Source organism: Bidens hawaiensis, unplaced genomic scaffold (genome assembly GCF_021521415.1).
Source record: "Bidens hawaiensis isolate Kalapana, Puna unplaced genomic scaffold, B.hawaiensis_p1.1 tig00010731_1, whole genome shotgun sequence".
Taxonomy (NCBI): domain Eukaryota; kingdom Viridiplantae; phylum Streptophyta; class Magnoliopsida; order Asterales; family Asteraceae; genus Bidens; species Bidens hawaiensis.
In genome coordinates, this window is record NW_027491821.1 from 857433 (window position 1) to 880984 (window position 23552).

Genomic DNA, 23552 nt, shown 5'->3' on the forward strand with positions numbered 1-23552 from the left:
GTGATTCACTTCTCAAACCTTAAATATCAACTAACTTGCTTTAACTTTTAAGGTTAAAAGAATAATTTTGAAAATAATAGAGCAGGCTTTTATTCAAATAGGATGAAACACTATGGCTTATTAATCATATGGGAATATCGTTTACTTAAAGAACGTAACAATTTTCGTTGGCATAAACGATAAAATGTAACGTTTCGTCATATTATAGGCTATAAATCTAATTTCACCGTTGTCTTTCAATAACCATTACTATAAATGCATTATTAGTACTATTAGTTTTATTATTTTAAGCAGCTTAGATGCATTAAATAAAAAGTCCGTAAGAAATCAGATACAAAAGAAATTTACATCTATAGGAGTGTGTTTTTAGCCACTCATCAAAAACAAGTCTTGTTATGGTTAATATTTTTATATTTTGTCCTCTACGGATTGTATAAATTTGATAAATGATATAAACAGTTTTAGCTTGCGAAATAAAAAAGTACATATAATTGAAATAAGAGGTCAATTTTACTGTTAATCTAGTTTAACAAAGTACAGACATTTAGGTTTTGAAATGTGATTATGATAGCATCTAGGAGCCATGCCGCGTACTCTACGAAAGTGCGATATCACTATTTCATCCGTCAAAAGATTTAGTGTAATACGAAATTATGACCAAAAGACTTTATAAAATTATAATCATTGTGATATAAGATAAATTAGAAATATATTGATTTCATATATGTATATATATTTTTTATTAGAGAACAAAATTTATAATTTCAGGTCATATTCTTTTTTTTACGTTTTAGAAAAATACTAGCAAGTTCTTATGTTTTAGTTGTCAATTTAGTGGTGCAAAGGTGCATACTTCAAGTCAATTTGAATACACTACTCGTATGTAACAAAATAGAAGTTATTTAAATTGACAAGTGCAAGGTTATGTGGTATTATGTAAAAATTACGATATTCAGAGGAATTAATTTTAATAATTAAATTTTTATAACATTTGGAGAAATATAAAGTGCTTTATTTTCCCCTTACGAAAACAACTTTTGGGTGGGAGGCATCAGTCTTCACCTTGGTTATTGCTGCAACGAGAAGCATCTTAAGGCATATCACTAATCTCGACAAATAACATGAAACACTTGTCTACAACTCCACATATCCTGGACACAAAGTGAGAAAACCACAAACAATTATTGTTAATTGCACGATCAAATTTTCCTTCTTTTCTTAATAATATTTTGTAATCTTTTCTAAATAAATAGTGGGTATTTCAAAATTATATTGATAAACAATAATGTTCATTATACCAAAATTAATTATCGAACATGTTACATAACTGATGTATGTATTAAACCCAAGCACTTTATGTAAAAACTTATAAATTTTTTATTTTAATTTATAAAATCAATCTTTGAAAGGAAATATATAACCGGTTTTCTTAAAATTTATGTCATAGTTTTTCTCAATCATCGATCATCCTCACCATCTCAACCTCTATCCCCGTTTCCATTGCCATTATATGCACCATTTATGTTGCTACAACAACTCAACAAGGAAATGGTTGATTAAGGTTTGAAGATCTTCTCGTCTCTGAGCTTCTAAGGTACATGCTAAAAACAACAAAACTGTTTGCCTCATTGCGGGAGGGGAAGTAGGGTAGACCCATCGGTTACATAGTAGTCACGTCGGTATTGTCTCATGTTTACACGCAGTGGCGGACCCAGGATTTTTTGACAACGGGGTCCCGTTATTTTCGTCGTTCAAATTTTTGGGTCGGTCGTTGTTTGGGTCGGGTCGGGTCGGGTCGGGTCCGGTCGGGTCGAGTCGAGTGGAGAAACATAATAGAAAACAATATCATTATAATAAAACACACACAATACGATGTCATTCGAAACGATAAGAGAAAACATTACAATCATGATATGAACAAGTTACATGCTTCCATCTGCAAAATCAAAGCTTTGCCATTACGAAATAGAAAGTAAATAAATACGGGCTCCAAATATTTCTTTTGCTACTAATTTAACATGACTAAACCCATTTTAGATATTTACCGCATTTCTCACAAAATTCCTCATACTCGTAAATAGCTAGACCATCTAAGTTATGCTTAATTAACTTATTATGTTACAACTCTATTCAACAAGAGTCTAGTGGTCAAAGCCAGTTTCGACCTGAACAAAATTAAAATTTTGAAAAAAGAATCGTTTTGACCCGAGCCAAATTGAAACACTCTTAAATGAACCGTTTTTGCATGATCTAAACCGTGCTACTCTCCTCAAACCCTAACTCCATAGCATGGCTCTTCTCTAAATCTATAATATATATATGTGTACATATATATATATAACAATACCCCATCTTCAAACCCTTTCCCCATTCTTTTCAATGATTCTTGCATAACTAACCTTAAAATTAAGTTTTTGACATAACAAAGTCGTAATCTAACAATAATATACAACATACAGTTACTAATCTAAGTAAATAATTGCATAAAATCAATCAATTGGATATCTTTATTTTATGGAGTAAGTGTTTAAAATTACCTGAAAGTTGTGGCAAAATCATAAATCAATGAAGACAGAGGAGCGCCAAAGGGATGGATGGTGGCTGAGAAGGGCGGCGGCGGCAGGTGGTGGGTTGGTGGCGGTCTTGCGGAGGCTTGAGCAGTGTTGAGGAGTTGAGGTTGAGCAACAACGTTCAGATCTGTTCTGGTTGATGTTATAAACTTAAAAAACCCTAATTATTATATTGACTATTTGACTAAAAAAGAAAATAGCAAAAACATAGAAAAAACGGATTGTGGATGAGACTTGAACCTGGGACATTCCACACCCAAAACAAGCATCTTTCCCAGCAGAGCAGATCTGTAACATTGTTATGGGGTCCAAGTGATAATTTATATGGGGTCCTTCAAAAATTTTCTATATCGCTTCTAAATAAATTTTAAAACACATTGGTGTCCCGGGACCCCGACGGCTACTATGTAGGTCCGCCCCTGTTTACACGGGATGGAAACCTAGGCGCGACTCCAAGTATCTCGAAATATTGGAGATTGTTGGACAACATTGATGTTGTTTGAGTCGGATAGACAAAGGTATGCATGCCAAAACCATAAATCATTAGAAGCCACCAATTCTAACATCGGAGCATGATCATTGGGTATTGATGATTTGATGATCACCACTTATATAATGGCCTCCTAGACGGGTCAGACACATTCCCCAAACCCAATGTGTACAATGCTACCGAGCATCCTGAAAAACGATGTTTTTCTTCATGTTCGTTGTACAAAAATGCAATGCCATGACTTGTCAGTTTACGCAAAAACTCATTACTGTATTAAATAACCATGCATGACATTACAAAAATAGGCATTCATGTCAAGTCTTTTCGACTATACTTAACTGCCGATGTGCATTTTGTAACATCATCAATCCATCAATCAAGCGTAGTAAAATCCTACTAATAGCAAAGCTATTGTTAGGGTATGGATTTTGTAACTCCGTGAAACTCACTTTCAAACTCTCATCTAAGCTCCTCTGAAACCATTCAAATCTGGCTTTCTATATCTCCATCAATTTTTAAAAGTAATACATTCAACATCTGAAATTAACCTTGCTTGAAACACAACCTCATCATATTTTGGGTTATCGACAAAATATTATTCCGTTAGAACCTATTAACAATAATGTGGCACACATTTTATTTTATTTTTTTATGTTTTTGTGTCTTAAAATTTGGTTTCGTCGACAATATTTGTGAAATGTTGATGACCGCTTGAGACCTCCTTGGTAAAGCCGAACTCATCCGAGGTTAAAGAACTATATTATTATCCGTTTTATAGGAAGAATTCTTTGTAGAGTAAATGAAAGTATGAGAAATTTGTATTTTTGGTATAAAATGCTAGAAAATTCATACAAGTTAAAAATTGAAGAACATCAATCTAACCAAGACAAATTACATACAAAGGCTTTCTAAATTCCATACATTAAATAAAAAGATCCAATTAGACTAAAGAGCTGGATAAGCGGACAACAAGCTGCGCGTCACAAATCACCTAAATCACCAAATACACAATCACAACTAATCAGTAGATAACAAAAAAAAAAAAAGAACATTTTACGAATTTCTCTTCACGTGAAAGGAAGAAGAAGAAAATTATTGAAAAGAAGTATAAAAGTCCAAATTCATGTACAGATCATTTCTAAATTTCTGATTGTTTAGTGGGAAATAAATGAAGTGAGACAGGTGTCTGGTTGGTTTGGTTAAATTATGGTAATTGTTATCGTTAGGCCCACGCTTTTAAACGGATGTCTTTGGGGACAACACGCAAACCCCCTTCCTCACCAAACAACAAACTACTTTTTTCATTCGACGTGTCAGGATCTAGGTTAAAATCTCATTAAAAAAACATGTTTTGTTTCACTTTATGTTGGGTATTTATCTTTATTAACTTATATAATATATAAATGAGTGTTTTATTTCAAATAAAAAATTTTACTTTTAAACTAAGTGGTAGACCAGAAAATTTATCATAAACCTAACCAATCTAACATTATCAAAATTGATCATAATGAAAAAGGAAAATTTGGGCCGGTGTGACTTGTGATCAGGGTGTCCTAGTTTAAATAATAGTCATTTTATATACAGCGTGATGGTTTAATTTGAGGGAAAAATTTCTAGATCAAAACTAGAGTGAAAAAATCAAAATGGACCAAAAAATTTGAAAATTCTATAAATGTCATAGGAAGTTTGGACGGGGCGACGTCTAGGGAAAAGATCCGATGGGATTTCGTTCACGAATTAGATTCCGCCACATGTAAAGTTTCTAACATTTCCAAACAAAAAGTTTTAAATCCCACCACGTGGGAACGTTACATGACCTGCTTTTAAATTTGTGTGTATTGTTATGCGCATATGAGACTGGTTCACTTGATAGAGGCACATATTTCTCAAATGAGGGGTCTCGGTTTTAAAATGAGCAAATGAGTAGTTTATAATTATCGGTGTAAGTGAAAGTTGTAAACTTGTTTAAAAATTAAAAAAAGAATATCTCATAGAACAGTAACCAAGTTTCAAAAGTGTTCAAACTAGGTCATTCATGCATATTTTTCCCAAATCGGGTCACTAAATCTTCAAATAGAGTCTTACCGTTTTTTTTGTGCGTCAAGAAATAAACTTAGAATAAGATGAGGGTCGGCATTTGCAATATATGTAGTTAAATTCAGAAAATTTTAAAAAATGTTAATTATATTAAAATTCAAAAAAAGTAAAATAAAATTCACATCACCACTTAATGTCAACATCATGTGAAACAAAAAAGAGAACGACTAAAAAACATGTTAAAATCTTTAATTTAATAAATTATAAAAATTAAGTGACAAAACACCTTTTAAAGTTGAACGATCTAATTAGAACACTTTTGAAACTTGATTACTATTTTATGAATTTACTCCTGAAAAATCATAAGGGAGTCTATAACTTTATCCTTGTAGCTTCACTACAAAAAAAAAGCATGTTTATCTTTAAATTTTGACTGTTTCAAAACTCCTCACTTCTCATTCTCAATATTCATCTAAACATATAGAAAATGAATAGCGAGTCACTATTTTTGAGATTTAGAATAACATCTCAATCTTTTTCTCTGTTTTAGATAATAAGATGTAAAACTCCAAGTGGAATTGTAATATTCTTAATACCAGAGTATAGCTCGCGTGACATGCGGGTGGAATAACATGTCACTAAACATAATCAACTTAAACATCAATTTAAACAAACATATATTTCTTTAACTATTAAAACTTGATAGATTTACATTGTCACTAAACACATCACCATACCAACCAAAAATTAATAGATTTACATTGTCTTAATATTAAAACTTTCAAATTACAAGAAGTTAATTTGAGCATAACAACCATTACACATCAACAAAATAACTCATAATGTTTTTTGCTATTAAACCATCATCAACATCTTAAAAACCTCAACAAAAAGAAAATCACTTTTTCAAACATACCTGAAAATTGTTACAACACAATAGCAGATTATATAAAATATAAACCACACAAAACAACATGTATAATAGTTAGTAACATATAAACATTACTAAAGTATATTTAGAATGTATTATTATATAATAAATTTAATATTTTAATATTTAAGGTTAATCAAAATCGTTTAATATTTAATAATAATACGTTGCTTAATTTAGGAATGAAATAATAATAACAATAATAAAAAACATAATAGTTTCATTAACTATCGTTATTATAGTCAACTCTTTAAATATATTTGAATTTCAAATTTTTGTGTAAATGTCAATTATTATTATTATTGTTATTATTAAATTATAAAATTTTGAAATAATAACGGATTAATTTAATGTAGATTAATATTTTTAGAAACTTTTAGAATATATTATATTTGGAAAATCAATATTATACTTTTTTGTTTAATTTTAAAAATCACTATTATGATTTAGTAAATTTAGTAAATTTATAATTTAGTAAATATTAATAAAAATTTAGAAACTTTATAATTATATACGGTTATATAATTTTATTTAATATTATATAAAAACATAAATTATTTCCTTAATTATAGTTAATTTAGTCAAACCTTTAAATATAGTCAGTAATAATTTGAATTTGAATTTCCAATTATAGTCAAAATGTCAACTAATAATGGAATCAGTTATGTACATTAATATCTTTATTAAATTCTAGAATAAATTATATGTGGAAGGTGAATATTATAATTTAATATGTATTTTAATTTTAAAAATCAATATTATATTTAGTTTAGTAAATTTATATATTTATGTAAATGTTAATAAAAAATTAATAATTTTATAATTAATATTTCAGAAATATTAAATTAAAGATTTAAGATCATAACCCAATAAAACATTATAGATGTAATTAAATAGTAACCGTAACATATGTGTAAATCAAAGCAATTTAAAAGTCAACATTGAATTGCAATTTTGGCAACGATTTTTTATTTTAGAAATCGGTTGGCAATAGTAAAGTCAATATTATTGCAATTTTGGTATTGATTTATGTTTAAATACAGGTTATTAAAATTTCGTGTCATGCACCATCTTTATTTTGTTAGAATTTTGAATTTAAAATAAGTTTAAATATGCTAATTAAATTGTATTAAAACCATTAATCTAATTTATTGAGTTTGACTATCCTTATTAGTTATTTAAACAAATAAGGATAGTCAAACTCAATAAATTGTATTAATGAGATACTTAAATGGATAATTTAAATGTGTCTTAATGGAAAAACGATATAATAAACGTGATTTTTATTTAGAACCTAGAAGAACAACATGTAAAACAAAAAAACAGGAAAGAAAAATATAAAACTTCAAATAAATATAAAATAACCATTGTTATAGGTATAACACATAAACGGAAAAACTTACCGGAAAAACGTAAATACGTCCACATATTAGCTTCATCGCCGTTTTTGATTTACAACCTAAACTGATTTTAATAAAATCAGTTAACAATGAAAATAAAGTTAAAAGGGTTAAAGAAAACAATAATCGGAATAAAATATAAAGTTGCCGGAAATACATGTATCAACAATCGGAAGTTTATTATAAAATATAAAATTACCGGTAAACGATTAATACAAATCTAGATCTAGAATTGCCGGAATATATGAGAAGAAAGGAAAATATAAAACTTCAAATAAATATAAAACAACCATTGTTTTAAGTATAACACATAACCGGAAAAACTAAACGGAAAACTTACCGGAAAAACTTGCCAGAAAAACGTAAATACGTCAACATATTAGCTTCATCGTCGTTTTTTATTACAACCTAAACTGATTTTAATAAAATCAGTTAACAATGAAAATAAAGATAAGAAGATTAGAGGAAACAATAACCGGAAGAAAATATAATGTTGCCGGAAATACATATATCAACAATCGGATGCTTATTATAAAATATAAACTTACCGGAAAACGATTAATACAAATCTGGATCTAGAGTAGCCGGAATATATGAGATGGTGAAAGGAAATCCGGCTAATAGAGAAAGAGAGAAAAATATGTTTAGGGTGTAAAATTATGAATATGTAAGGTTTAAATATAGGGTGATTTGGTGAAGATGACACGTGACAGCATAATAGACAATCTGACAATGGAAAGTTACTGACTGGATGCATATGTGGACAGCCTAGAATAATGCCATGTGGACAAAGTGTATTGCTTTAATAGTATTTAAAGATACTTTTGCTATAGAAAAAAGTTTTAGTAAGCTAGAAACCTTGTAGCATTTATTAGTTCGTTTAGGCTGTCTTCTCTTTTTTTTTTCAAGAGCCGTTCAAAAAGTCTACACATGTTGGGTAATTGTATTTTGGGAGGCAATTCAGGTATTTCTACACATGTTGGTTAATTGTATCTTGGGAGGCAGTTCAGGTATTTCTACACATGTTGGTTAATTGTATTTTGGGAGGCAATTCGGCAATGCCCGTAGCAAACAAGTTGAAACATTAAAGGTGCCGGGATTGTTTTAACGATAGAGATTGTTCGCACTGAAGGAACAATTAGTAAAACATACGAATTAACAATCAACAACCGGAAACAACAAATGACATAAAAGAAAATGTTTATAGAACTAATAATATCCTCATCTCACATGTTTATTGTAAAAGAGTAATGTCAAAAAAGTTATTTAAAAGATTATTCCCAACCCAATAGCAGTAAACCTTTTTAAATCATGTTTTGTTTCAAAATATACCAACTATAATTTATGTTTCTTTTAACTCTTTCAAATGTACTACAAAATTTATTTAAATCTTTAAAAATTTAAGATTTTTTTTAAAGCATAAAACCGTCCTGACGGAGTGTCATTTTATGGACCAAACTCTCGACCGAATCAGATTATAGCTTCTGTTTGACTCGAAGGAGTGTGGCTTTTGAGTTTGATTGTTTGAAGATGCCATTCCGGATTGTGAGTCATGTACGGTCCCATTATGTAGACCACATTATGCAGACCCTTTATTTGCTTAAATGGCTTTATGGCCGGTATATTTGTATTCGAGATAGATAGGGATAAGTTCGGTATAGTATCAAAAATAACGATATCGAAAATTACTAAAAATGGATACCAATATAAAAAATGATTTGGTATGGTGGTATCAAAGACAAAAATTCGGTAAAATACTGATACCTTATACTAGATTGATACTCGGTACTATATGCTCATTCCTAATCCGGGATATGTTACGTATCCATCTTATTTATATTTCTTTATTCATATGCATTTATTAAAGAGATATTGATTTTTAATACTCTCGACTTTCACCCGTTGGTAGATAACACTCCCAATTTTCAATTTGTTATACACCACTTCGAACTTTTATCATATTTGTTTCTGTCACTCCCTCACTAACTGAACACTAATGGCGTTAGTGTTGATGCTAACATGGACATTTTTTAATTGAATTGGCATGCTTATGTGTCATGTGCGGGTCCCACATAGCCATTTCACCTTCTTCTTTATCAAATTAACCTTAGTTCCCAACCTACCTTCATCACCAACCTTTGTAGACAAAAGTCGAGTACATTCAAATAATCACAACTCCACCTTATTTACCACACACTCATCATGGTTTAATCGACTCAACAAATTGACTGCAACCTCCTGGTCGCCAAAGCTCTATCGCTCGCCAAAGCTCTATCGCTGGTCGGCATAACCCACATGAAGGTGGGTGGTGATGGAGGTGGGTAGGGAACTAGAACGAATTTGATGAAGAAGAAGGTGAAATGGCTATGTAGGACCCGCACATGACACATAACCATGCATAGACGAATCTTTATTGGGGCCAGGGGGTGGCCCCGCCCCCCTGTTTTTTGCGCAATAGTGTAAATTTACCCGTTTTCGGCCGAAAAATTTTATACGTGGTGTAATTTTAGCCTTTTTTGGCCGAAAATTTGAGTCTGCCCCCCCTCGTTTGTGAAATTTTGTATACATTTTGAGCTCGCCCCCCCGGTGCCTCAGTCCAAGCTTCACCACTGTAACCATGCCAACTCAGTTAAAAAGCGTCCACGTCAGCATCAACACTAACACCATTAGTGTTCAGTTACTGAGAGAGTGACAAAAACACATATGATGAAAGTTAGGGGTGGTGTATAACAAATCGAAAATTGGTAGTATTATCTACCAACGAGTGAAATTTATGAGTATTGAAACCAATATCTCTTTATTAAAGAGTTCTATTGTTAGTTAATCTGTTAATGCTTATTGTTAATTCATCCAACTTGCATATATACAAATTATACAAGTACTTGCTAAATATCTAATTTATGTTTTCACGAAACTAAATAATTAGATTTTAATTGTAAATTCAAATTATAACACTCAACCATGTAAGTCCCTTCTACTTTTAGCTTTTTGGTGCGATGAGAGATGTTTAGATCTTCACAAATCCACCAAGCTCGGAGCGGTTTGAGAAGGAGGCGTTTCACGAAATTGTGATAATTGCTTGTTGGCAGATTTGAAAGATGAAAACGAAAAGGTACCAAGCTCGGAGCGGTTGAGAAGGAGACATTTCATGAAATTGTGATAATTGTTAGTTGGAGGATTTGAAAAATGAAAAACGAAAAGGTGCTTAAAGGTAAAGAGGTCAAAATTGAGAAGATTATAGATTGATATAAAGTTGTTTGACCTTTTTTGGTACATGTATATAGGTTGAAAAAGAGATCAACATATTTGTCAAGTTGATGTAATTTTGAGTTAATGTAATTTTTCTTTGTGTGTTTGGTGGCCTTCCTCCCGCATAGGAAGGTGGTTTGGTTGTTGGTCTTGTTTTGTTAATAATTTATATTCATAGTTAAAAAAAAAAGAAACACTCAATCAAAGCACGTTTATAGTCCAATTCGAAAAATTCAAAATCGTAACCAAATTTCCTTATTTGATCTTTAGACGTAGCGTTAAACGTCTCATGTCTCTATTCTAGAGCTCGTATACTATGATACGACTTTCATTGATTTCTTCCTTGACACTAAAGTCACTTGTCTAACGTAAATGTATACTCTCTATTGGTGTCGCCTTGTCGGTTAATTGAAAAGTGTAATCATATTCCTTTGAAAGTGGCGACCCAAACATCCACGAAAGCAGTTTAACTTTAGATAAAAAAAAACACAATACTCCATTAAGTGTATAACTCCGATTTCAATATAATCTATATTAAAAGTTGACCGGTTTTGGCCGTGCCCCTTTAGAGGTTTCCATTGTTGCCCGGTTGGATTGGCCGGGTCCAAGGGAATCTCAAGGTTGATGGGAAATATTAAAAATCTTCATCTAGGTTCGGATGAATGAAAATGGGCTATGCGGGATGCTATATCCGTGGATGGGGAGCTTTTTGTTGAGGTGGCTGACGCCTTGAAGGCGGCAAATCAACGGTTATGCGGGGAGTGCATATCTTTACATGCGCTCAGTCGGCTCTACCACCATGTTGACAAGGTAATAAAGTTCAAGGCGGATATGGGAGGAGTGGAAGACTTCCTTATGGGAATCCCTAAACCGTAACTTGCATTTAATGTAGTTGCTACAAGTGAGATTATTATGGACGTGGCCCTCCTTGATCGTATTTTCGCCCTTCCGTTAAAGACGGTTAAAAGCATCCCTCATAGTTGTCGCACAACATTTTCCAAGGCCTTAACTGTTGCTTTGTGTAAGGTGGCGTCAATGCCGGAGTCTATTGAGGCATGGGTTAGACTTTTGATATTACCGCGTTACACATTACAGGTTTTTGGGCCTTCTAGCCGACAAGAACGTAGGTCTGGGAATAGGAAGTCCACGCAATGCATGTCTATTCAGCGTGCCTTGGCAACTGGGGGGGTGGGGGGGTGGAAGTGGGTGTGTTGAACCAATCTCGTCGCTTTTTAACCAACCAACAACTATAAGCCCACGACCCGACGAGGCCTCCTTTGAGGGTGACTATTCTAAAGAGGGTCTTAATGTTATGCAGTGTATTCGGAAAGATGCATGTAACATCGAAAAAATTTCGAGTTCAAAGTTTCAAGTTTTCAAAGTCAAAGGACCTAAAATGTCAAAATTTCCAAACCTTAGGGTTTAAATTGAAAATTCTGATTTTCTGTCCCTCGCGATACGCGACGGGACAAAGGGCAAGCCAATCGCGTATCGCGAAAGGCTTAGTCAAACCTTCTAGAAGTGGGTCAACTGTGATACGCGATCGTCATTGAAGCTACGTCATCGCGTATCACGATGACGTGGTCTGACACCTCTGGCACAAGTTCTGCCACGTGTCCGCACGTGGCACACCGACTGCCACGTGTCCCGACACGTGGCACGTCGTTCGCCACGTGTCAACACGTGGCACATCGTCTGCCACGTGGCGACACGTGGCAGACCTATATGGTGACTGGCTTGGGCTACTTCGCGACACGCGAAGGGTGCCCAGGAGGCCATCGCGTATCGCGAAGGGCTTCCAGGTTTTGCCTATGAATAGCAAGTCCGGGATTCACATTTCCACATCCCAAACTCAGCCATCTACTCTCTCTTTAACATCTCTCTAAGATCCAATAGTCATATACTCGACCCACCTCGATAAGCGTGCCCTGATTTCATCGTTTTCCGTGCCAACGTTTCCTCGAAGTCCGTGCCACCTTCCACCGACGTACCCACCAAGAAGAAGTTTGTTACTTTCCGACAGGTGATTAGTCTCTAAAGACGTGCCGACAAGTGGTGAAGTTTTGGGTGTTCATCGTTTGGCGTGATAGAAGAAAGAGGATGAAAAGAAAGGTTGATCGAAAAAAAAAGAAGGTGAAGCGGCGTTGGAGTGCTGCTCGAATAGTTAGGGTTTCCATAAGCCAACAAAGGTAGGCGTAACGCCGATGAAAATAATAATAAAATATTATTATAAAAGGCTTAAACCTTAAGTCGAGGTTATACTCGATAATTCGATAAAAGAAAAGAAAGGAAAAGAAAATATAACAAAGGAATAATAATAGATAGAATTATAAATATTTATATATATATGTGTGTAAGTATATATGTATATAAATTCTTTGTTATAAATATTATTAAAGAATAAATAACTATTCTTAAATAATAAAGAAAAGAATACGTTTCTTAGAGAAGAAGAAACGTCGGGTTTTATAAATAAACTAAAGGTTATAAACTACTTTTAAAACTAAAGGTTTTAAAGTATAAGAAATATTGAACTAAAGGTTCATCGAGGTAAAGATTATAAAATAAGACTAAAGGTCTTAAGTCGGATTGTATATTAGACAAACAAATGGTTATACTCGTACTATAGGTGCGAGTTAGCAAGGGAAAGACCCTCGGACGGTATTTGTAGACGATCCCAAAGTAAAAAGGTGAATACGCCCCCAAACTTTACAAACTGTTTTTCAAACGAGTCAAACGTGTTATATGAAAAAGATTTACAAGAGACTATGTGTTCCTAAAACCGTTATAAATAAGAGTATAAACCTAGCCCTTAGGTTGTGGTATACGTTTGTCTGGATCCTTACATATGTGGTAGTACGCGGTGGGCACACCGCACCCTACCTGGTCGTAGGACGCTTTCCCGCGGGAAGCACGACATGTGTATACATACAAGTACTTAACTAAGCCGAACGCTGCGGTGTTTGCTGAGATATTTAGTGTAGAGACTCGAATTTATAATCGTGTTGTTTTAACTTTGTTATTCCTAAGCCACGATGGGCCGAGGCAGGCGTAGTCTCGAGGGGTAATAAAGTAAAAGAAAATATTTTAGCGTTAGCGTATTCACCAGCATTCGTTGCTGACGTATTTTATTTACATTTTGCAGGTGATCAAATATAGTGCTTGATGAACGAAGAAGCTCAAGATATCCGATGGCTCGGATATTTTTGTATAAACTTTAAATTATTAAAATGGTGGTTTGTAAATAACAAGTAATTCTTTTGGTACAACTTAAACATGTATTTTATAATCCCGTCTTTTGTAAAAGTAAATATTATATATTATATCCACAAGTTTTATAAGTCTTCCGCATTAAACCGTAACTCTGATTTATTTACAATTGTGGTACCAACTGTTGGTCATACTCCTAGGCCTTAGATGGGGGTGTGACAATGCAGACGGGCACTTCACGGCCGCGATTAAAGTTTTGCGCTCTTTAGGTGTTGCTCCTCTTGGTGATGCTACTATGAAAGCATTTTTGGATAAGCATCCCATATTTCCCCCGCCTACCTTGCCCGAGACCTAACTCTCGAAGCTCCCTTTGGTTATGGACATTGAAAGTGTTATGGGGTGTATTAAATATTTCCCCAAAGGGATTTCTTGGGGAGAGATAGCTGCACGCCTAGCATATTATCGATGCCTTATGTGGGGAAGGATCAACGACAGCTGTGGGGTTAATTAAGACTATTACGTACATGGTTAATTGTGTGGTTGGGGGGAGATGCCATGGTGCTTTGGCAGAGTTTGTGGCTTCTGCCCCTTTAACCCCGCTGCTTAAGCATGGCAATGGAGTTAGGCACATTGCTATAGGCGCGATTTGGAGAAGGCTTGTATCTAAGGTGGCTATGAGGAGTGTTGGGAAAGAAATGGAAAAATACCTTGACGACTTTCAATTCGGGGTGGGGATCCCGAGCGGGGCAGAGGCGGTGCTTAATAGCGCAAATAGGTTTCTAAATATGTTCCATTCTGATGGGTTACTAGCCTTGCTTACAGTCGATTTTTCTAATGCCTTCAATTTGGTAGATTAGACGACCCTCATGCAGGAGGTTCGTGCTAGATGCCCATCTATATCCCAATGGGTCAAGTTTCTATACAGGCAACCAGCTAGGTTATATGTGGGGAACGATTGTATTTCATCAACTACTGGTGTTCAACAAGGGGATCCTTTGGGACCCCTCCTATTTGCGTTAGTTTTACACCCCCTTATTCATCGAGTACGAGATTGTTGCAAGCTACATTTCCATGCATGGTACTTAGATGATTGCACAATTATAGGAGATGCCATTGAAGTGGCTAAAGCCTTAGATATTATTAAGTCTGAGAGGCCATTTTTGGGGCTTGAGCTCAATATTAAAAAAACAGAAGTTTTTGGCCGTCTTACAATGGGGTAAAAACAAAAATAGGCTTATTTCCTAGCGGGATTGGGAGGCTGAAGCTGGGTGTGAAACTCCTTGGAGGTGCGGTTAACCGGGACGCCGGTTTTATTAGTAGCTTAGCCTTTAATAGAGCTTCAAACGCAGCGGACCTAATGAGATGTCTTACTCGTCTGCGTGACCCTCAATGTGAGCTCCTCTTGCTTCGTTCCGGTATGAGGGTTTCTAAATTGTTTATTTGTCTCCGAACATGCTAGTCTATATTTGTTAAGGATGTCGTCTCTGTTTTTGACAACAGGCTTCCAGAGGTGATCGAGGATATTGTGGTATGTGGGGGTCCATTTTTTGGGGATTTTCAATGGAAGCTATCCTCTCTCCCAATTCGTTTTGGGAGCTTAGGTTTATATTCAGCTGAAGATGTTTTCACATATGCTTTCGTTGCATCGAGAGCACAATCTTGGAAGTTACAGGACCACATTTTGCGGGATTGTGGTATTGATGGTTTGGATTCAGATTATGGGTGTGCATTGGATTGTTTGCATAGTTCCCTTCCTGATTTTGATCTTGGCGGGTTCGCTAATAAGGGCACCACCTACAGCCCAACATGCTTTGGCGAGTGCCCTTTATAGTAAAATTGTCTTAAATTTGGAGAGAAATTTAAGTTATCATCTCGCCAGCGAGCGGTGTTAGAATGCCTTCAGGCTCCACATGCTTAAGATTTCTTGAGCGTCATCCCCATCTAAGAGCTAGGGAAACACAATCGGCAACGGAGTACCAGACCATTCTTAAATATCGTGTAATGATCCCACTATTCCCAGTTGATGAGCCATGCCTGGTGTGTTGTTAAGTTTGTTTGGACAATTTTGGTGAACTTGCTGTTCATTGGAAGGAGATTCCGGGTTTTAAATACATACATGATTTGGTCAGAGATGTCCTTTGCGATGTCTTGAAACGAGCGGGGATCTCGGCAAAAAAAGAAGCTCCTGTGAATTTCCTGTCAAATCCCCTTGAAGGAAGGTCTACTCTTCGGCCGTCGGACGTTCTTGTGTTTGGATGGGCACGGGGATCACACTTGTATTGACCTTACTGGAGTATCCCCCCTTGTTGGGCTTAGGAATACCGGGTTTGTTGTTAGGCTGGCTGTGTTAAAGGCGGAATCAGGAAAAATTGCTAAGCATGAGAAAGCATGTGTCGAGAATCAACACGTCTTCATTCCTTTTGCTTTTGATACATTTGGGGCCCTTTCCCCCAAAGCTATTACGTTTCTTAAAAGAGTTCAACGGTTCGTGCACAGTAATTTATCGACGCCAAAGAACTGTAACTTTATTTTCAGTAAGATCGGATTTGCCATTCAAAAGGAGGTGACGGCACAGCTTGTTGCCTACTTATCCACCTCTCTGTTGTAATTGGATCCTTTTATTTGATATACGAATGACATACATGTATTATCTTGACGTGTAAAAAAGTTGACACGCACGTAAGTGTGTATTAAATATATTTAAAAAAGCAAAAATAACTAAAAAAAACTCAAGTGATAAAAGAAGTATTACTAAAAAATATTCATTGTTTTGGTAATTATAAGCCTGGGGTTTTCAGCGGAGAATGGAGACCGAAGTTTAATCCCCACTTGTGTTATTTTGGGTGGATATTGTTAATGAAAGATTTGAGTTAAGTCTTATACAAGATTGTCAGTTCGGATTCTGAGCCCCACCTAGGTTTTCATCCTTCCAGGTGTTTCTTTGGCCAAGGTGGGTCGCGGCCTCACCACGTTTTTCGCTCGATGGTGTATTTTTCCGGAAAAATAAAAAAATATGTAAATGTATTGAGTTCGGCCCAACCAATTTATATGAATCCGGCCCAACCATACTATTTGAGTATGGGCCAACCTTGAATTATTAAAAAAAGAAAGTTTGTTTAAAGCAAAAAAAAAAAAGAAATCGTTTACGAAATATATACATAGATAAAGAAATGCTAAGAAATAAAACTATGCAAGACCAATGCCAAGCCCAAATAAATTCTAAACAAACAAACAAAAAACATTAAACCCAAAATCCAACCCTACCATCTGGTCCATGTTCGAACACAACAACAACTGAAGTTTTCAATGTGCGTTGGCTGCTGTGTGACCAACTGACTTGTGACGTTCAGCACAAAAGCCTGAACATAAGCTCAGGTGAATTGGTGAAATCGTTTGGTTGTGAAATTGATTAATAGATTGATTGGGCACTGTCGCTATATGTTGAGGCCTGAGGTTTAGAATTGACTCGTGTTGGAGTGAAATAGATTAATCTAAATCGTCAACAGAAGTACGCAGATACCAAGTTCAGCAATTCACATTTCACCATTTTATATTTCTTTCAATTTGGTAGATTAAGGCTTGGAATTATTGTTTACCTGGCCTTAACCGTACGACCTAAAACTTAGAAGCACGAAAAAATATTTGGGTCTTGTGACTTTCGGCCTATGCATACTAGATGCTCATGATCTGCCACCGAATCCTACTATCTGTTACGTCAGAAAGTCCTGCTCTTGTGATGACACAATGACTGTAAGTGAATCAACGGTATGATTTTCCAGGGGGAACAGCTAAGCCAAACTATGAAGTTAACTTGAGTCTGATTAAGACAACATAGTATGGCTAAAACAGGATATCAAACTCTCCAAATTTGAAGAGTTGATAACCTAAATAAAAGGTATTCATCATTTTTAAAAAAAGTGAAATTTAAAAAAAGAATTTGAACAAGGGTAGTGAAGAAATCTTAACTTGAGTTCAGCATGATCCTTGATGGAATCGAGAGAGAGAGAGCGCTACGTGTAAGGGTGCAATCAATTGCAGGTTTTGTTTTTCTTCTCTTTTAAAACATGGGCCATACTGCCCATATCTTTACACTTTGTAAATATTTACTACCTTTTTCTTAATAAAAATATGAAAACTAAAACTATACTAAATATTAAATAACATTAATATTTTTTTATCAACCCTCAATATAACAAGAAAAATAAACCTTTTTATTAAGAACTTTTTAAATCTTGTCTAGTTAAATGATAATAATATCAATAGCACTAGTAATAATAATAATAGAAAAATATAAAATAATTCTTTTGTGTGACTAAGATGAATTACAATATTTTAAGTTAATAAATAAAGTTATGACTTTTTGATATACAAATATAATTAGAACCGGTAAAAAGAAGAAAAAGAAACAAAAAGATCTCACAATATTATAAACAAATAAATGAAAGAATTAAAAATATTCATTATAATGTTATATTATTCTCTATTATAAAAATACTCACAAATTAAATCTATTTCATTTTCTTGATTAATATTATATGTGAATGATATAACCGTACGGCCACACTAGAATATAACCTAACCTATCTCCACATCTCCTTGGAGTTGTATGTCTGGTTTCCTTAAACTTATTCTAGAGTGAGAAAGTATTCTAAGAGAGATGACTCAACAACTGTCTTCGATGAACACAACGTCGGAGCAGCATACGACGACCACCGTCAACCACCACAAATATTTGTCTCTCTTTGCCACCGATCACCGAGACTATCTTCTCTCTCCTACCGGAGCTCAGGTTCTCTTTCTTTCTCTCTCTAGAATTTATGATGCATGATAATAATAATGATAATTAATAAATAATATGTAGTTCATCTAAATACATATAATACATACACATACATAAAATATTAATTAAAAGTTTCAAGTTTTATGGTTAGATCTAGGTATGGCTTGCAATTCGTGTGTTTTTCATGTTATAAACGACATGCTTAACATAAGTATGACTCGCTTAACTAATTTATATGTCATAAATATAAGACAGTTTTAAGTGTCATGTACCAATAAAAAATATAAAACTAACAGCACTTTTTTTTATTAACTGATCTTATTTGTTTAAATCGTGTTTTAAACATGTACCAAATTACTAGCATAGATCAAGGTTTAGATTATATTATATATAAATTTTCTGTGATATATTGAGGAATAGATATTTGATTATGATTTTGATATTACTGCTGGTTAGTTAATTAGGTTATAGCATATGGTACAAATCTTTAAATTAGTCGACGATTACATAAGAAACGACATACTATAATTGAGTGGTTTTTGGCGACATCGTATCTAATGTTGTGTTGTAGAAGCAACAATGGTTACAATTAGCCTTACAATCTATTCTCTTGCTTCAATTACTTTTTAAGCCACCTGTCCCTAATTATAAAGTTATTTAATGTTTTCTCTTTTTTTGAATGTTCATTTTGTCTTTTAACTATTTTGTTATTTAAAAAACAGTGTAAACGGGTTTTTATGAATTTTATTACTATTTAGTTACAAATTACAAACATTTCAACCAATTACTTTCATAATTGATTCCATTAAGTCACTTTTTATCTGTTAGAAATTTGTTTCATAACAGATTTAATTTAAGTCATTTTTAATCGGTTCATTTTCTTTATAAAGATATATAGAACAATACCAAAACTTATACTACATAAGGTGATACTTTCTTAGTGTGATTTTAAATCAGGATATTTTTTAAAATTGACTAAACGAGACATTAATAAAAACGTGCTTGCTATATTTTAGTGTCTTAATAATTTCTCACAGTTGTATTCAGTTATCAATCATTGGATAAATGACTTTCGACTTATACATGAGTTGTGTAAGAGTATCCTTCTATGTTTACACTTGTTGGCTTGTTGCACCTTCTCTTAATTAAACTTATTTGATGACTTATATTCTTTTTTTATATCATAAAACATCTCTTGATCAGTTGATGTTTTATGGGTATGAATGTATGATGAAAATTTAGGTGTCTTTAGCAACACCATTATTTATACATATATAAACACTCAAGAATACCATATGTCCACTAACATCAAACAAGTACATAACGCATGCTTTTTTGTACCTTTCTAAAACACTATATACCTCCATCAACCTACCATACATATGAGTTGTAAACAACATAATAGGAATCCATAAATATAAGGTGCCTCTCACTTTCAATCTCCATTTTCTTTCTTCAGAAGTGGGGCTGTCCACCTTTGCATATTTCCACCCTCAAAACCTCATAAAATGTTACACACATGGGGCTTCATATATGCAGATATTTTCTTGTTTCTTAGTTAAATTTCCACAACAAGATTGCCCCACTCAAAATTGGACCATGATCTATATTCCCCTACACAGTGTACTCAAAAGATTTTATTTGTCGTCCGTTGCCAGAAACAATATCATGATATAAGCGCTAGTTTTTCGTTTTGTACAACTTTAATATATTTTGTACGTGTGGATTATATTATTTGACCTGTTTCAGATAAAGATTTCGGATCTTGAAGATAAAACCGTGGGTATATACTTTTCAGCGAATTGGTACCCACAATGCCAAACTTTTACTAAACTCTTAATTCAAGTGTACAACCAAATACAAGCTAAAAAAGAATCAAACTTTGAGATTATCTTTGTATCATCCGATGAAGACTTGAATGCATTCAACAACTTCTATCAATCGTATATGCCATGGCTCGCGATTCCATTTTCTGATTTAGAAACTAAAAAGGCATTGACCAAAAGATTTGATGTTGAGGGGATTCCATGCTTGATCATTTTACAACCCCATGATGATGATGATGTGAGTGTGTTGCATGATGGAGTTGAGTTGATTTATCGTTATGGTGTTGATGTGTATCCGTTTACTAATGTGAGATTGGATGAGTTGTTGAGGCAAGAGAAGGAGAAACACGAACGACAAACTTTGGTGAATTTGCTCACGAATCATGATAGAGATTTTGTTTTGGCTCCTTCATCAAACAAGGTTAGTGTATATTGTTTTGTACGAGTTTTAATCAAAATAACCTCATTTTTAGTATCATAAAATAAAGTATGTATTTGTACATAATTTTATTTTCAGTAAAATTTATATTAATGTAAGAATATAAATATACTTTTATTTATTTTTATTTTTCAAGTTGATATAAATAACATTGATACAGGTATCTCTTTCCTCCTTAATGGGCAAGACTATTGGGCTTTACTTTTCGGCCCAATGGTGTCTCCCAAGTCACAAATTCACTCCCAAGTTGATTTCCATTTACCAAAAGATAAAACAAAATATAACCCTACAAGAGTTTAGTGAAGAACAAGAAGACTTTGAAATCATCTATGTCTCGAGTGATCAAAACGAGCTAGAATTTAACACCTCATTTAGCGTAATGCCATGGCTAGCCCTCCCGTTTGGTGACCCGACCAGTAAAAACCTAACCAAGTACTTTGACATAAGAGGTATTCCCACTTTGATCATTCTAGGACCGGATGGTAAAACCGTTACAAAGAATGGTAGAAGTTTGATCAACTTGTATGAAGAGGAAGCGTACCCTTTTACTGAGGCTCGGGTCAAGCTATTAGAAAAGCAGATGGATGAGGATGCTAAGAATCTCCCGAGCGTGGAGCTACATTTGGGCCACCGCCATGAACTCATGTTGGTGTCTCAAGGGAATGGCGGTGGGCCGTTTATTTGTTGTGATTGTGACGAGCAAGGTTTGGGTTGGGCTTACCAATGCATTGATTGTGGGTATGAAGTGCACACCAAGTGTATTAGGCCAGTGGTTCCGGTCTCTAGTGCCTAGACTAGAGATTGAGTTTGGTGAGTTTAATCATTAATGATTGCCTTAGAGTGGCATTTGAAAACCTTATAATAATTGTTTTAATATTTGCTTACCTAAAGGTAGGGTATGGGTTGATTGTAGATTTTGGAATGACTAATTGTGTATAATAATCTTGAATTATTGCCCCCATTTTGTGCTTTCCCACTATTTTTTCCAAATACCAATTAGATAAAATGGCACCATGCTTCTTTTGGTATATATGTTAGTATAAGTTCGGCATTATGTGTGCTTTTCTAAAGGTTTGTTTATAAATATAGTTAAGAGCATTACTTGTGATCCATGAACTAATAGTATAGTGGTATGGTGTTCATTTCCAAAATGAAGGTTATGGGTTTAAATCATTGCAAGTGCAAGGTTAGGAGGATTTTAATAAAAATAAACTTGTGGTAATGCACCAACTTATATATCAATAATATGTTACTTGTAATAATAATAATAATAATAATAATAATAATAATACTTAGGGGATGTTTGATAGTCATTTAATAATTTTATTATGAAATTGTCTCTGAATCAGTTAGCATCAAAGTCTTGGGGGTTGTTGGTATTCATTTAATGATTTTATTATGAAATTGTCTGTAAATCACTCAGCATCAAAGTATGTTTGGTTCACTAAAAAGAAACATCTGAATTAATTATGAAACCTCTTAATCGGTCAATTATAAACATGCTAATTAAATGGAGCATTTGAATCGGCCATTCTCCTTAAACATACGTGTGAAATGTACACAACTATATTTACCTTTCATTTTAGATAGTTTTTTTTGTTTAGTTAATATTGATGAGTCTTTTTTGGTTTAGTTAATATTCAATTATTAATGATATTAAGTTTATAATCCGATAAAATAAAGACTTATAGAGTTATAGATGGTTTATGGTAGGTTACGCATACGTAGCATGACATCTTGAGTTGCCGGATATAGAATATCTTTAGGATATAACACAAAATGTAATTATTAACTTTATTAAAGATATCCACTTGTTGCTTAAGTTTAAGGTATTATTATATCATTAAAAGTATGAAGTATGATTAAGAATTTAATAAAGTGCCACGTCTCTTTTAAGATAGTGTTGCAATCAAACATATAAGAAAGAAGGGAAACTACGACATTAAAGAAGATAAGGCACCCAATCTATATAGCTGTTATATCATGCGTCATTTTTTATCCATCGCCTCTCTAAGACGCCACGCTAGTTATTCCCACAAGAAGTAAATATTAAATAACTAATAATATATTTCGAGTTCGGGTCTTTTTTTGATTCGAAAATAAAAAGTTTTTATTTGAAAGCCAAATCGAGTATGGGTTAATTTATAATATATATAAACGAAAACATAAAAATCCTACGTGTCACGATGTGGTCGCTACCCATTTTTTTGGAGTCACCAGATTTGATTGATTTTTAAATATTAAAAACGAATGAATGAATAATGTAAAACAGCCCCTGTAATACGGGGGATAAAAACTAGTTAATCTATGAAGCAACAACTAAATGATATAATTCAATTTGGTTTAAACTTAAATATTTCCGATTTCAATTCCAATACCCTGTTTTATTTAAAGGAAACTATTTAAAATAGTCTAAGTTAATTAATTTTTATTTTAAATAGGCATCGACATCGGTGGTTGACAACTAAGCTTGTTTGGCAAAGGGGGGCTCAAGTGTAGCCAACAAATTAAGAGCAACACCATGGGAAGTTTTGAGGATAGGCAATATGGGCGTCCGGCCGGGACGTGTTTTCCGAGGGCATGGAAGTTTGTAAGAAAATCCGATATTATATGTATATTT

The 23552-nt window shown here is 33.8% G+C and overlaps 1 protein-coding gene across 1 annotated transcript; it reads left to right on the forward strand.

Moving 5' to 3' along the window:
• The first annotated feature begins 18487 nt into the window (after positions 1-18487).
• Positions 18488-21904, forward strand: LOC143536031 (putative nucleoredoxin 2). Its single transcript, XM_077030120.1, has 3 exons — positions 18488-18676; positions 20417-20914; positions 21093-21904. The coding sequence occupies exons 1-3, from the start codon at positions 18545-18547 to the stop codon at positions 21723-21725; spliced, it is 1263 nt and encodes a 420-aa protein (XP_076886235.1). The 5' UTR covers positions 18488-18544; the 3' UTR covers positions 21726-21904.
• The last annotated feature ends 1648 nt before the right edge of the window (positions 21905-23552 follow it).